Source organism: Trichosurus vulpecula, chromosome 1, assembly GCF_011100635.1.
Source record: "Trichosurus vulpecula isolate mTriVul1 chromosome 1, mTriVul1.pri, whole genome shotgun sequence".
NCBI lineage: Eukaryota > Metazoa > Chordata > Mammalia > Diprotodontia > Phalangeridae > Trichosurus > Trichosurus vulpecula.
The window spans coordinates 360,133,252-360,148,521 of record NC_050573.1 but is presented as its reverse complement, the minus strand read 5'-3'; the positions used below and the strand labels follow the sequence as shown (position 1 = coordinate 360,148,521).

General features: G+C 37.7%; 1 protein-coding gene across 1 annotated transcript in view; it reads right to left on the bottom strand.

Annotated features, from left to right (window-relative positions):
- The window catches only part of LOC118838424 (palmitoyltransferase ZDHHC11-like), a 124,457-nt gene that overhangs the window by 9,566 nt on the left and 99,621 nt on the right, over positions 1–15,270 (bottom strand). Inside the window, exon 9 of the mRNA XM_036745723.1 lies at positions 726–831. Coding sequence (XP_036601618.1) covers positions 726–831 — 106 coding nt within the window. The remainder of the gene's footprint in view (positions 1–725; positions 832–15,270) is intronic.

The following is a 15,270-nucleotide window of genomic DNA, read 5'->3' as shown; positions in this document are numbered from 1 at the left end:
TTGGATAAGTCACCTTCTCCATTTCTCTATTGCACTTCTTTCATTCTCAAAAAGAAGCTGATACCTCATTTCAGTGAGTTGTGGTGAGGGTCAAATGCAGGATGTTTTGTACATGGCCAAATTTGTAAATACATATATGTATATGTACACGTATATGTATATTTGAATGTGTGTTTACACACATACGTACATAAGACCTGTCTGAGAATTTCTTTGGTGTAGGGAGTCACCAGTGAAGAACTTGCAATGCCAATTCAGTAGTTTTTGAGTCCTTCCTGAGAAGTCAAGTGACTCATCCACAAAGCTAGTATGTGTGAGAATCAGACCTTGAACCTGGGTCTTTCTGACTCCAAGGCCAGTGCTGAATTCTCTATGCCACACTATCTCTCAAAGTTTATATAAAATTATATAAATATTAGCCTGCACTTTGAGGATAGAAACAGTGCTGTGTTTCATCTGTGTAGGTTCAGCATCTTCTAGCGCAGTGCTTTCTCTGTTGATAGGAACCATTTAAATGTTTTTTAGATTGAATTCCTACCTTCGGTTGTTTCCATTTGGATAAGCACCTCAAGTTTATCATGGGAGATGTGTGGGGTTTCTTTTCTCTCCTCAGCTTGGGAATGAGACCTAAAGTTTAAGCTTTGACTTTAATCCTGTCTGTCTTGATGACAGCACCTAGCAAGTACTAGAAGTTGTCCTTATAATCAATGAAATGCTGTGCTTACCATTAGAGTGAAGCAGGTTTGAGACAAGCCTTCATTGACTCCTACACACAATCTTCGATTTCCCAAAGGTGGTGTAGTAAGAAAAAAATTCTTTTGCTTTGATGAACTAAAATGGAGGGGGAAAAATGTGTCAACCAAAGAAAACACCATTATTTAATTCCTTTTTGTTGTTTTGCTGGTTGGTGATGATCACTTTTTTTTCAGTTAATTTCAAAGACAATACCTTTTTTCCATAGAAAAAGGGGGTTTCATTTTAATGTTATTACTTATACACAGGAGTTAGTCAGCCTCTAATACCAACTGCTCAAAGAAAGCAGCTGCATGACGCAGTGGCTAGAGCACTGGGCACGGAGTCAGGAAGATTCATCTTCTTGAGTTTAAATCTGGCCCCAGACACCTACTAGCTGTGTGACCCTGGGCAAGTCCCTTAACCCTGTCTGCCTCAGTTTCCTCATCTGTAAAATGAGCTGGAGAAGGAAATGGCAAACCACTCAAGCATCTTAAGAAAACCACCAATGCGGTCATGAATAGTTGGACACGACTGAAAGAACTGAACAACTACAAGCTCAAAGATTTGATCTGGAAGTTATGTGTTGCAGGGAGCAATATTTTAGAACTACAAATATCTGTATATATACATCTCTCTCTCTCTATGAATATATACACACTATCTGTATATGTATATCTATGTATGTTTGTGTATATATATATATATATATACACACATGTATATATATATTTATGTATGCATGGGTATATATTTTCTAATAACTAATGTTTATCCTAACTAGTGCTAAACAGGTATGTATTTAGGCAAACCATGTGGCAGAGGAAGGGCGATGTCCTTTTGGAGAAAAGGACAATATGTGAATTGAGATTCAAGCAAGTATAAATGGAACAGCCCAACTGGTTCATTACGAGTGTTTCTTGGGAGTAACTGAAATCCCAGAAGCTTATACAGAAACGGAACATGAGCTACAATGGCAGAAATTTAGACTGGGAGCTGAAACCAGATTAGAAGGCAGGGTACAGTGAGTTCCAGGAAAAATGAGTGTTTGTCCAACTCAGTTTGTTTCCATAATGTCTCAGTCTTTTGGGGCTGTTAAGGAGTCTCCCTGATTTTCAACATGTACTATCTCTTTTCCCCAATTTTCCTATTATGTTGGTGCTATCTCTATTTTCTGAGGCATGCAGGTTCAAAATTTGATCTCTTCTTTGATACTTCCCTCTCCCTCACTGTTGCCTACATCTAATCAGTTGCCAAGACATATCTATTACACCTTTACAATGCCCATTACTTAAGTCCCTTCTCCACTTAATCTACTACCACTCTGGTTCAGATATTTGTTTTTCTTAATAATAATAATAATATCTAGAATATACATTTATGTATACATGTGGTGCTTTAAGGTCTGCAAGATACTTTACAAATATTTTCTCATTAAAAAATAAATGTAGTCTCATTTGATCCTCACAATAGGTTGGGAGGTGGGTGCTATTATTATCCCTATTTTACAGATGGGGAAACGGAGGATAGGAGTAGTTAAGTGACTTGCACAGAGTCACACAGCTAGTAGGTGTCCAAGGCAGGATTTGAACTCAGGTTTTTCTGACTCCAACTCCAGCTATCTAACCACCATACTACCTAGCTGCCTTTTTGTTTGGACTTTTTGCAATAGTTTTTTTCTGTCTCAAGTCCCTCCCCTCTCCAAGTCAACTTTCAATAGCTGCCAAATTAATCTGAGTATAAAGTTCTTAAACATATCATTTCCCCATTAAAAGCATTCACAAGGTCCCCATTCATCTAGATTAACAAATAAACCCATTAGCCTAACTTATTTAAAGCCCTCTACTGTCTGTTTCCAAGTTATCTTGAATAACTTACTTTCTTGTTCTCTAGTTAGATCCAAACCAGACTGGGAGCTCTTCCCCAGTCCCATCTTGCCCTTTTCTACCTCAGCACCATCATCCCATGCTTGATGAATGCCTTTTCACTTTCTGAAATTCTTTTCTTCCCTCAAGGCCTGTGTTAGATACTATCTCCTCCATTCAGACTTTCCTGATGTTTCCACTTGGTATCTCCCTTTACCAAATTTTCAGAGCACTTTGCCTGGATCCCTCTCTCTCTCTCTCTCTCTCTCTCTCTCTCTCTCTCTGTGTGTGTGTGTGTGTGTCCTTCTCATCTTTGACCTTACCATCATACTTATTTCTGTACATTTCATATCCCTAGAGGAGCATGTAGTGAAGTAGATACAATTCAGTTGGCCTCAGATCCAGAAAGACTATGGTTAAAATCCTGCCCTTAACACAAACTAGCGTTGTGACCCTGGGCAAGTCACTTAACCTCCTCCCTACTCCTCTCAGAGCTCTAGATAATTCTCTAAGGCCACAAATTGCAGAGAAGGGGCCAATTTGCATTGAAAAGTTTCCTCACCTGGAAGTTTCCTACACCAAAGAAAGCATAGGTCTAATTCCTATACTTATCTAGTCCTATGCCTTTGTGTCTCTTGATTCAATGGTAGACTTCAAGAGATTATATCATTTTTATCTTTGAATTTCCATAACAGACATTTGTTGAATTTGAACCTTGTAAAAAACAACAAAACAAAACAAAATAGTAACCTTGCAGGAAAGGGTAGTTGGGGACAGTTATAAACTTGGCCCAGTTGGGCTAGAATACGGAGATAATGAGTCACCATTCCAAATCTAAGAGGTAGCACCATGAAAGGAATAAGAACTAGAAAGGTGAAACAGAAAGAGCTCATAGAATTAGAAGGCTAAGAATAAGGCAAATGTGTAAGTTACGAACAATATGGTAGACTGGAGTAAAGATTGGGAAAGAGATCCCTTGAGTAGCTTAGCCAGGCTCAGGAGAAGAATTAGGGCATAATATTTAAGATTCATTAATGCTGATGGGCTTTTCTGAGGCTAGGACAAGGGGAGATTCTGGGAGAATCAGGAAAAGGACAGCAGTAGGAGACCTAATGCCAAAAGCATGCATCTAGGGTCAAATAGGGACTAACGTTCCTCACCCTTGAGCCACAAAAAGTTAGACTACACATATGGTGCTCAAATGGCCTATTGAAATCTCTGTGACTCTAAAAAGAATGCAAGGAAGATTTCTAGTATGCTTGGTAAATCTTATATGAAAGGTTTATGGGAAAACATTGATAATAATTGCATAAGATGGGAAGGCATGGAGTTGTATGGAAAAGCAAAGAACTTTTTATGAGTGGTTCCATTGCTGTAACAGGCAATGTTATTAGCATAGCTTGAGAGGAGGTTACAGAGCTACAGGGAAGCAGGATGATATAGCTAAAGAAGTACTGAATTTGGATTGGGGACTTGGGTGTAAATCCTGGCTCTGCCACTTACTACCTGTATGACCTTGGGCAAGTCTTTTTATTCCTCTGGGCTTTATTCAGTTTCCTCAACTATAAAATGAGGGGGTTGCAGGCAGTGGTGAGCTAGAGCCATCCTGTCTCTCAAGGATGCATTGTTAAATTTTCATCATGAGCACTTATACTCTGGAAATGGGTAATGCTACAAACCAGGGAATGATTTGTTGTCTTGTTGATTTCTAGACTTAAGAAAGTCATGGAGAAAATATTAATAATGCAGATTAAATTTAAAAGTGTGTCATGAATACAAAAATCTGGGGGGGGAGATTTTAAAATATGTTAAACATAAAAACCAGTGTACCATTTGTTGCAAGGGTTCTTAACTTGTAGTCTGTGGATTAAAAACAATTTTTTTGGAAATTATATTTCAATTTAACCAGTTTCATAATCCTACATATTTTATTTGATGCATTTAAAAACATTCTGAGAAGGGTCCATAGGCTTTGCCAGAATGCCAAAGGGGTCACATAAATAAAAAAGATGATCTGAAGATGATCTCTAATGTCTCTTCCAGCTCCAAACCTATGAGCCTATAGTCTAGGTTCAAATGCCCAAATTTTCACTTATTACCTATGTGACCTTGGGCAGGTCACTTAATTCTTCTGGACTTCCATTTGCTTATCTCTAAAAGGAGGAAATTAGACTAGGTGACGTCTGAGGTCACTTCCAGTTCTAAGTCTAGGATATTAATCTCTTTCTAGACAGTTCAAGTGCTCACCCTGGGGAACCAAGACTAGCATCTGGGATGATTTTTGCTACCTTCCTACCATCAATTCTACCATACTTGACCCAGTCTGTTGGGCAGGGTTTTATTTGGACTACGAAATGTTGTTATTAGAAGATATTTCATTTTCACGAGACTATTGATCTGTCACACACACTATGTAAGACTTTTAGTCTTCTCCTAACAATGATAAAATTTTTAATGATGCTTGACTTGGAATTGTCTTAAAAGTAAAATATTAAGGAAGACTTGGAGAAGCTGGTATTGCTGCAGTCATCATAGCAAGAACAATAAATCCATAGACTTTGGAGTGGGGTCTTACAAAAATACACCAGAACAAATTCTTGAAATGATGGAAATAATCCTACTTTAAAGACCATCAGCCGAAAGACCAAGTAAAGTAAGAGTGGCTTGATGTGGACAATATCGATATATATCCTTGTTGCCTATAAAACTAGTAATTAGGCCAGGCATGATGGTATATAGCTGTAATCCCTGCTCCAAAGGAGGCTGGGGATAGTGGATAGCTTGAGCTTGGGAAACTGCAGTGGCTAAGCTCATCAGTTGTCCTCATTAAGACATTAAGAGCCTTTTGGTGTTGGGGGCCAGTATGTTGCCTGAGAAGGGGTCAAATAGCTAGACCAGAAACAGCAGGTCAAAGTTTCAGTTACTTATCAGTAGTGAGATTGGTCATATGAGAGTATACTGTGCTTCCAACCTGGGTGAGATAGGGAGACCCTTATTTTAAAAAGAAGTAAACCTTAGAACCCTAAACTGACAAGTAGTTCTTGAGTCTCTCCTTGCCTCAATTCATCCTGTATATTGCTGCCAGAATAATTTTTAAAACTCCACTTAAATGATGTCATTCTCCTGTTGAAGAACCCACAGTGATCACCCAATGCCTATTGTAACAATCAAAATTCTCTGCTTGGCTTTTAAGGCCACTATAATTTGACTGCAGAGACTTCAGAGCATTGACCTTGAGAATTATTTAACCTCTCTGAGGCTCGGTGTCTTCATCTATGAAATGAGGACATACCTACCTAGGTAACAAGGCTGGTCTAAAATTGCCTTTTAAACTGTAAAGTGATAAAAAAGTAAGTAATTCTTCTTATTTTTTAACTATTCCTCTCTATTGATAGTCTTAAATTTAATTATGTTTTCCTCAAGCATCTCTTTTTACCCTCCTTCCCTCTTCTTCATGTTCAATTTCTCTCTCTAAAAGCAGTATTTTCTCACTGCCTATCTACATTCTACTGCCAAGGCTCAGTTGAATTTCTGCCTCATCCAAGAACACTTCTTTTTGACTGTTCCCCTCCTCAGCATCTATCCTATTTATGACCTGCTGTACTAGGTTATCCCTTGATTTTACATATTGTCTTGGATTATTCTGGTTTCATGTGCTAGTTTTGTCTCCTCAGTTAGATCATAAACTCCTTGAGTGCAGGGACTCATGTTCTGGCAAGAGTGCTGGATTCCAAAATCAGGAGAAACCTGGACTAAAATCCTCTAAAACTTACTTATTCCTTGTATGACCAAAGGTAGGTCATGTAACTTCTTAGTTTCATCTGTAAGATGAGGATAATAGTCCTAGTATCTACCTCTCGGGTCTTGTTGTGAAAATCAAATGAGATGATATGTATAAAATGTTTTGTGAACCTTAAAGTTATACATAAATGTCAGTTATCATTATCCCCTCTAACATCTACTACAGTGTTGGGCACATAAAAGGCACTCATTAGATACTTGTAGATCAACTGATTAACATACTAATCATCTGTAATGTTTGAGATGCTGACCAGGGCAATGACCATTTTTTTTCCACCAGAGGAATAATGATGAAACATACCTTCCTCACCCTGATAGAGAGTTGATGAAAAAGTTGTAACAGCTCAAGTGCAATGAATTGTCAACGGAGTGCTGTACTAGAAACCTCTCTTCAAATTAGCAACAATCCACTTAATGATTCAACGCTATATTCCATAAATAATGACAAAACAATATTCTTTGGATTCATTATTCAAATAGTTCTGAATATACCTAACTACTTTCACCTCACTCATCTCTCTCTACATCCTTTTTTACACTCCCTCACTTCAACAAATAAGTGTAGTAAGTAAAACAAACCAATATATTGTCCGTATCTCAAAATACACATCTCATTCTGTATGTACTTCTAGAGAATTGCCTCTGTCAAGAAGCAGGAGATATTCAAAGATCACTATGCAATCAAATCTTTCATTATGTGGGATATAGCGTGTCTAAGCCAGGTGATTTGAACTTATGAAATAAAATTGAATGTTTTCTTACTATCTCATTACTTTGCTTGGCTTTCAACTCCCTAGTGAGCATTTTGTTCTCTCCTTTCCAGTCAAAAAAAAATCGTTTCTTTCAGTTGAGGAAATAAATGCGAAATATGCACTGAGTAGTTCTGCCTTCTCTCCACCATCCATTATCATTGTCCCATCCACACCAGCAGTAGTCCTATTCCTTCTCTTCCCAACACATCTTTTTTAAGAGCCTTTTTTATCCTAAGCATAGTTAACCTCAGCTCATTCTGGATGTTAGCACTCCTGGTGGTGTTATCATTAGGGTGCTTCTCTTTTGTATTCATACACCATGCTTCCATCTTCAAAGCATGTCTATATTTGAAATTTGAATTGGTTGGTAAGCTAGGTGTGCAACTAGCTTATTCTTCTTAGGCAAATCCCCTTTTCTTCCTCACTGAAATACTTTCTGTTTGCATCTACAAAATTTCAAACTTGAGAGCTTCTTTCTTAGGCCATGGAATTCTACTTTTCTTGAATCCCTTTGGTAACTCTTCTCAACTCTAAAACATGTTTTTCCTCTCCTCTATCATGAATTCTAAAAATAAGAAGTCATTTACTCCCAAGTTTTCCCAATATTTTTGTTCATCCTATTTGTCTAGAATAAGGTCCAGAAGAGCAATTCCTCTTATCATGAGTTGTCTACCATTTGAAAGATGAAACTATTATTAAGGCAAGGCAAGGCAAAGCAAGAATTTGTCTACTTCTCTTCTCTTGGAGGAAAGGGGGAGAGAGAAAGAGAGAAAGAGAGAGATAGAGAGAGTGAGAAAATGGATTTTTAGATAATGGATAACTGAAGTAATCTCAGTGCTCTATTATAGTGTTCCTGTAATAGAAGTTAGAATCAACACAGCCATTTTGGAAAGCATTTGGAATGATGTCTCCAAAGTTACTAACTGTTCATGCCCTTTGACCCATCAATAACACTGTTAAATCCATAACCCAAAGAGATCAAAGAAAGGGGGAAAGATCCCATATGCACAAAATATTTATTTCTCTTTTTGTGGTGACAAAGAACTGTAAATTGAAGAGGTGCCCATTAGTTGGGGGATGGCTGAACACATTATGGCATAAGAATATAATGGAATACTATTGTGCTATAATAAATAATGAAGGAGATGAGAAACCTCCTAGAAAAACCTGGGAAGACTTATATGAACTAATGGAGGATGAAGGAAGCAGCATCAGGAGAACAATTTATAAAGACATTGTAAAGACATCATTATAAAGACAATTCTGAAAGCCTTAAGAAGTCTGATCAATCCAATAACCAACCACAATGCCAGAGGACCTATAATTTAACATACTAGCCATCTCCTGATAGGGAAGTGCTAGACTCAGGGTACAGAATGAGACATATTATTTGGACATGACCAATGTGAGAATTTGTTTTGCTTGACTAAGCATAGTTGTTACAAGTCCCCCCCCGCTTCTCCCCTGCCACCTTCCTACTAGTGGGGGGTGGATTAAAAGGAGAGAAAAATAAATTTTTAACAGAAATTTTTTTAAAAGTAGGATATATATATATATATATATATGTACATATATACATACAGGTGTATACATACATATGTATCTGTATACACATATACACATATACATAATACATGTGTATACGTATATATGTATGTATATGGACAAAGATAGAAAAAATCTGTAGAGGCAAAGAACTGGAAATGAAGTGGGTGTTAATCTGAGAATGACTGGAACAACTATGATATGAAAATAATGGAATATTATTGAACAGTTAAGAAGTGATGACTGGGAAATTCAGAGAAACATGGTAAGATTTTATGAACTGATTCAAAGAGAAATAAACAGAAAAGAACGTGTATGATAAGTACAACAATGTAAATGAAGAGAGATCATTAATAGGAAGCCAAGTTTTGTATAACTGAAAAACCCATGAAAGTCTTGGAGAAGAGATCATAAAGCACACCTTCCATCTCATGGAAGAGAGGCAGAAAATTACTAGGACAAAACACTCTGCCAGATGTGGTCATTGTATTGGATGTTTGTGCTTACTTATTTTTCTTTGTCATAAGGGAGGGCTCAATCCGGAGGACAAAGGGCTTGATTTCCTCTCAAAGTCTCTCTGTTATGCTTGTGTATACTCTGAACCTAGGTTTATGAAAATAATTTCTTCTCTTATAATTTATTATCTTTTTCACATAAGACATTTCCCAACAAACAACCAAGGAACTACCCTAGAAACTTTGCTGACTGAAAGACAATTTATTAGCTGTTAACAGAGAGAAAAGATGTACCTTCATTTTTTATGTTATGGTACTAATGGCTCTTAAGTTGCTGTGTGACCCTGGGCAAGTCACTTAACCTTGTTGGCCTCAGTTCCTTATCTATAAAATGAGCTGGAGAAGGAAATGGCAAACTACTGCAATATCTTTAACAAGAGAACCCCAAATGGGGGGTCATGAAGAGTTAGTTAGACATGACTGAAACAACTGAAGAAGAACAACAAAGTGATTATATGTGTTGTTCTTTTACCCTGGCTTTTTTACTTTGTATCACTTCATACAAGTCTTCTCCTGTTTCCTAATATTTTTTATATTTATCATTCCTTATAGTATAGTAATATGCCATTATGTTCACATGGCACCATTTTTTCATCTGTTCATGAATTTCGTGGCATGAATTTTGCTCCCACTTTTTCGTCACTGCAGATAATGCTTCTTTGAATACTTTTGTACATGTGGATCTTTTCTTGCTGTCAATAACCTCTTTGGGATATAGGTCCATGAGGAGAATCTCTGTTAAGAATAATTAGTAACTTTTCTCACATAAGTTTGTATTATTTTCCAGAGTCGTTGAACAAATTTGGAGCTACACAAGCACTAAATTACCATGTCTGTGTTACCATAGCCCTTCCAATAATCAGTTTTCCTAACTTTTCTCCTTTTTGGCAGTCTGGTGGTGGTAGGGGATGTTTCAGGGTGGTTTTACTTTTAATTTTTGGGCTATCAGTGTTTTAATTTTTTTTCAGGAAGTTGTTGATAGTTTATAAATCTTTGTGAAGTTTGTTCTACTGCTTTTTGCACTTGGATATGGGGGAATGGCTATTAATCTTGTACATTTGCGTCTGGATGGCAGAGATATTTAGAGCAAATATTTTGGTTTTTATTCTAATTTTAGCTGCATTGACTTTTACTTGGACAAAGATTTTGTAATTGTGTGTATTTGAGATAGCCAATTTTGTATTTTATGATTTCTTTTCTCTCATGTCTAGTTACATATTCTTCCACTTTCCATCACTGTGAAAGATACATCTTTTCATTCTCTTTTAAGGGTTTTAAAAATATACATAACATTTTATTTTAGGATCATTTAGTTATCCATTAAGACATAAAATATAATAATCAAAATCTTTTTTTAACCAGAGGGCTTCTTAGCTTTCCTAGCAATTCTGACAAATAATCATTTTGTAGTTGTATTTATGGATTTATTAAACACCAGACTGCTGCATGCATTTGTTCCTAGCCCTTGTTCACCTAATCCAACAATCTACTTTTCTGGGTTTTTTTTTGTTTATTTTTTGCTTGATAGTTTTTTTGCAATTTTCCTTGGCAGTGAGTTTTCAGATCTGGTAGCACTAAGCCCCTCTCCTAATTTTTTCCCATTTTATTTCTTAATATTATTGACTTTTTTCTCTTTAAATGAAATTTACTATTATTTTATCTAATTTTAATATACTCTACTAGTATATACTTTTAGTAATTTAACTGACATAACATTAAGTACGCAATTTGGGTACTATTACATTATTGTCTTAAATAGAATTTTTCTCCCTTTTGGGTTTCATTAATGATATACTGAAAAGCTGATGATTATTGTGGATTTACTAAAATACGGTTTGGATTTTGTTGTTATTGATTCTCTAAGGTTCTTTAACAAAACATCATACTGTCTGTAAACAGAGGATATTTAGCCTCCTCTTTGCCTGCTAATCCCCTAACTTCTTTCTCTTGTCTTATTGCTCTAGCTTACATTTTAAGAACTATGTCAAATAATAATCACTTGTAGGGAGGAGACTAGTTACTTGTGAGTTTGGCTCTGATATTAATTCCTCACAGCGGGTAAATACTGCACCACAGAGAGTGGTATGCATCTGCAAATCCCTTACAATTCTGTTCTCAGTTACATAGCTTAAGACTGTTAAAAACAAGATTAAGTGGAAGGAAACCATATTCATGAGCTGTCCAGCAAAATTTCCACTCTTTGAAGTAATGAGAAGAAGCTTTAAACATGTGGAAAATGCAATAGAGTAGTCAATCTTGAGGTTATCACAGAAGGTGTCAGGAGTGTTGATTGAGCATACTCTACAATATTGACACACAGACAAATCTTCATTAAATCCAATTTATTGTATCATACTGTACTAGTTCTCAATTGTGAAGGAAGGAGAATGTCTTCCTTTTCCAGTTACCCCAACTGTCTGGTATTTAACTAGTTGGATAGAGATAGTTTATCCTAAAAGTCAACAGTACTCTTGTCAGATGTGTTAGAATATGGCCAGTTGGTTATAGTGTTGATTTTGGTGACCCTGCTCCACTTCTGTCCTGCATTCTCCAGTGCAGCCTATATATGCTCCTTCATTGAAATCATGCTCCCAGCTGCACAGCTGCTCCCAGTTATTTACACTCCTAGCCCACCCTTGTCTGACTCACAATCCCCTTCAGGGTGTGGCTGCCATGGCTACCCACAAAGACTCAGTAGCTACGTGGAGCTTCATGAAAAGAAAGTAAAGCTTGTAAAAGTAGGTGCTTCCAGTTAATGAATATGTGCTAAAGATAATTTACCTGAGTTCTGTTCCCCACCCCCCCACCCCTTCCCAGAAGGGAGAATTGTTCACAGGGATTCTTGTCATTAGTAGCAAATTAATATTACAGTTCCTTACCAATTATAGAAAAACATGATGCAGTGATTATCTCATCTTGTAAAAATAAGATTGCTGAAGGATTTCTTGCTGTGTTGTTACTACAAAAGTCAGGATTAATGACTCTGGGTTTAGTAAATGGGTTTCACATCTGCAGTATTATTCCATTTTTAGTGAAATGAAAACAAAAGCAATCATTTGAACCCTTAGATCTTGTGACTTATAGGCATGTGCAGAAGTCCACCTCCTGCATCTCATTTTGATGTGCAAGGCATCCTGCAAGCTTCTAGGGCTCTCAGAAGTTGTGCCTCAGAAGGAAGACTCTGGCAGGTTCTGCCAAGCTAGAAGGGCTTCCCATACAGTCCAAGCCACAGGCTGTTTGCCATCTGAGGGCCAGCATCCCCAACTGAACTTGTCACCTTTCTTCCCAAATGATACCCTTTTCCTAACTTTCATGTTATTGTCAAGGGTAACCCCACCCTCCCAATCACCCAGGCTTGTAACCCAGAGGTCATCTTCAATTCCTCACTCTCACACCTCCCTACTCTTCACTTTCTGTTGTCAAATCCTATCATTTCTTTCCTCATCACATCTCTCTCGTATACATTTCCTTCTCTCCTCTGACGCTGCCACCACCTCGGTGTAGACCCTCATCACCTCACAATTGGACTATTATTGCAGTAGCTTGCTATCTGGTCTCCCTGCCTCAGTTCTCTCTTCTTACTTCAAACCATCCTCCATTCAGCCATCAAAGTGATCTTCCTGATCATGTCATACCCCTATTCTATAAACTTCAGTGGCTCCCTGTTGCCTCCAGGATCAAATAGAAAATTTGCTGTTTCAATTTCAAACCCTTCAAAACCTGGTCCTCCCTACCTTTCCACTCTTTAAAGAGGCCTATTCACTGAATTACCTCACTCTAAGTGAGTACCTAAAAAAGCCTTAACCTAAAAGGGCTAGGGTCTCCCAATGCATCCTGGGCCATTTTCAGTCATCCTGGTGAATATCTGGCCATCAGACCCAGATGGCTCTGGAGGAGAAAGTGAGGCTGGTGACCTTGCACAGCCCTCCTTCACTTAAATCAAAGTCAAGTGCCAGTCAATGTCATGGTTCTCTTCGAGAATGAAGGACAAACACACACATACATACATACTTCATACCCCCACCAGTGACACTGGCCTCTTGCTGTTCCTCAAACAAGACACTCCATTTCCTGATTCCAGGCATTTTTACTGGCTGTTCTCCATGACTGGAATGTTCTACCTGCTCATCTTTGCCTCTTGGCTTCCCTGGCTTCCTTTGAGTCTCAGCTAATGTCCTACTTTATGCCAGAAACCTATCCTGGTCCTCCTTAATCAGCACCTTCCCTCTGAGACTACCCTCAATTTATCCTGTAAACAGGTTATATGTTGTTTTACCCATTAGACTGTAAGCTCCTTTAGAGTCCAGTCTATTTTTTGCTTTTTTTAAAATGTCTGCAACAATGCCTGGCCCATAGTAAGCACTTAATAAATGCTTGTTGACTGACAACCTAGTTCAGCAGAGAGATACTCAATACCAGTAGGCAGACCGTTTGGAAATGAATTCTTTGGCCTTAGCAACCCAGGGGAAAAAGAGGAAAAAAGAAAAAAACTAAATCTGCAAGTAACCTATAAACTGTTGCCTATGAACAGAATCTTGAAGCCTAAATGGCTGTATTTACACATTTTTTAATTGAGATTATAATTGTTTTCCTCTTTGTGAGTGGGATATCTGGATTTGTCCTATCCCACCAGGAGATTATCAACTCAATGAGAGCAGGGATTGTATCTTGCTGACCCTAGTCAAAAAGAATGCTGGATTTGGCATCATCTTGTTTTTTCCATTACCATGCTGATGTATATATATATACATACACACACACACACACACACATATACAAACAGCTTTGCAAATACTGAAGTTCTAAATATATGTATATATGTAAAGACATACATATGTATGTATATTTATATTTAGCACCCAAGTGAGTAAGATGAGTGACCATTTCATTCCCCTGCTCAATACAAACTCCTCAGCTAGAAAATAAAGGCCTTCACAAACTGGCTCCAGCCTACCTTTCTCAAGCTTACAGCACATGATTCCCTTTAATGCACTTTCTATGTTTTGACCAAACTAGCTTACTTGTAGTTCTTGGAATTTGACATTCCATCTCCTGTCATCTGCATTATGGCATAGACCATCCCCCATGCCTGGAATGCCGTCCCTCCTCAACCTAGGCATTTTGTAATTCCTAGCTTCCTGCAGGGCTCAGCCTAATCACTACCTCTCTTAGGAAGCCTTTCCTGTTCCCTCCAGATTGTTAGTTCTTTCTCTTTCCCCTTTAGCTGTCTATATGATGTATCTTTCAGTTAAACAGATGAATTCAGAAGTGATTGAATGCTGGACTCAAAGACTAATAGATAAGTGTCAATTTGACAGGAAGTCTCTGGTAGATAGTCCTAGGCATCTGTGTTTGGCCCTGTTCTGTGTAATATTTTTAAACAATGACTTGGATAAATTTTTATCAATGGGTAAATATTTTTGTCAGTTGGATAAATTAGGTAACATTTTTGTCGATGATTTGGATAAAGGTATAGAGGGCAGGATTATCCACTTTGCAGATGAAAGAAAGCCAAGAGAGGAAATTAACAGTGGGCGACAGAGTCGAGATCTACAAAGATATTGACAAATTGGGGCACTGGGTTCAATTTAATAAGATGATATTCAACAGAAATATATGTGTAGTCTTACACTGTAATTCAAAGAATCAAATTTTGAAGGATAAGATGGAGAAGCCATTTTTAGAGAGCAAATTGTCTGAAAAAGATCAAGTGAACTTTAAACTTTATGTGAATCAGTACTGTAATGGAGAGCAGCCAAAAACTAATGGGAGCTTGGGCTACACACTAAGAAATGTATAGATTCCAGGAATAAGGAAGTAATAGACCTGTCATACCCTGCCATAGTCAGACCATGTCTGGAGAATTGGATTCAGTTCTGGGGGCCACAGTTTGGGAAGGACAATCGATAAGCTGGAGAGCATTCCAGGAGAGAGGAAAGTGGGATAATGAAGTACCTTGCACCCATGTCAGTTGAGGAGGAGGAGGAAAAAGAGGAGGAGGAGGAAGAGGAGGAGGAGGAAGAGGAGAAGGAAGACAAGGAAAAGGAAGAGGAGGAAAAA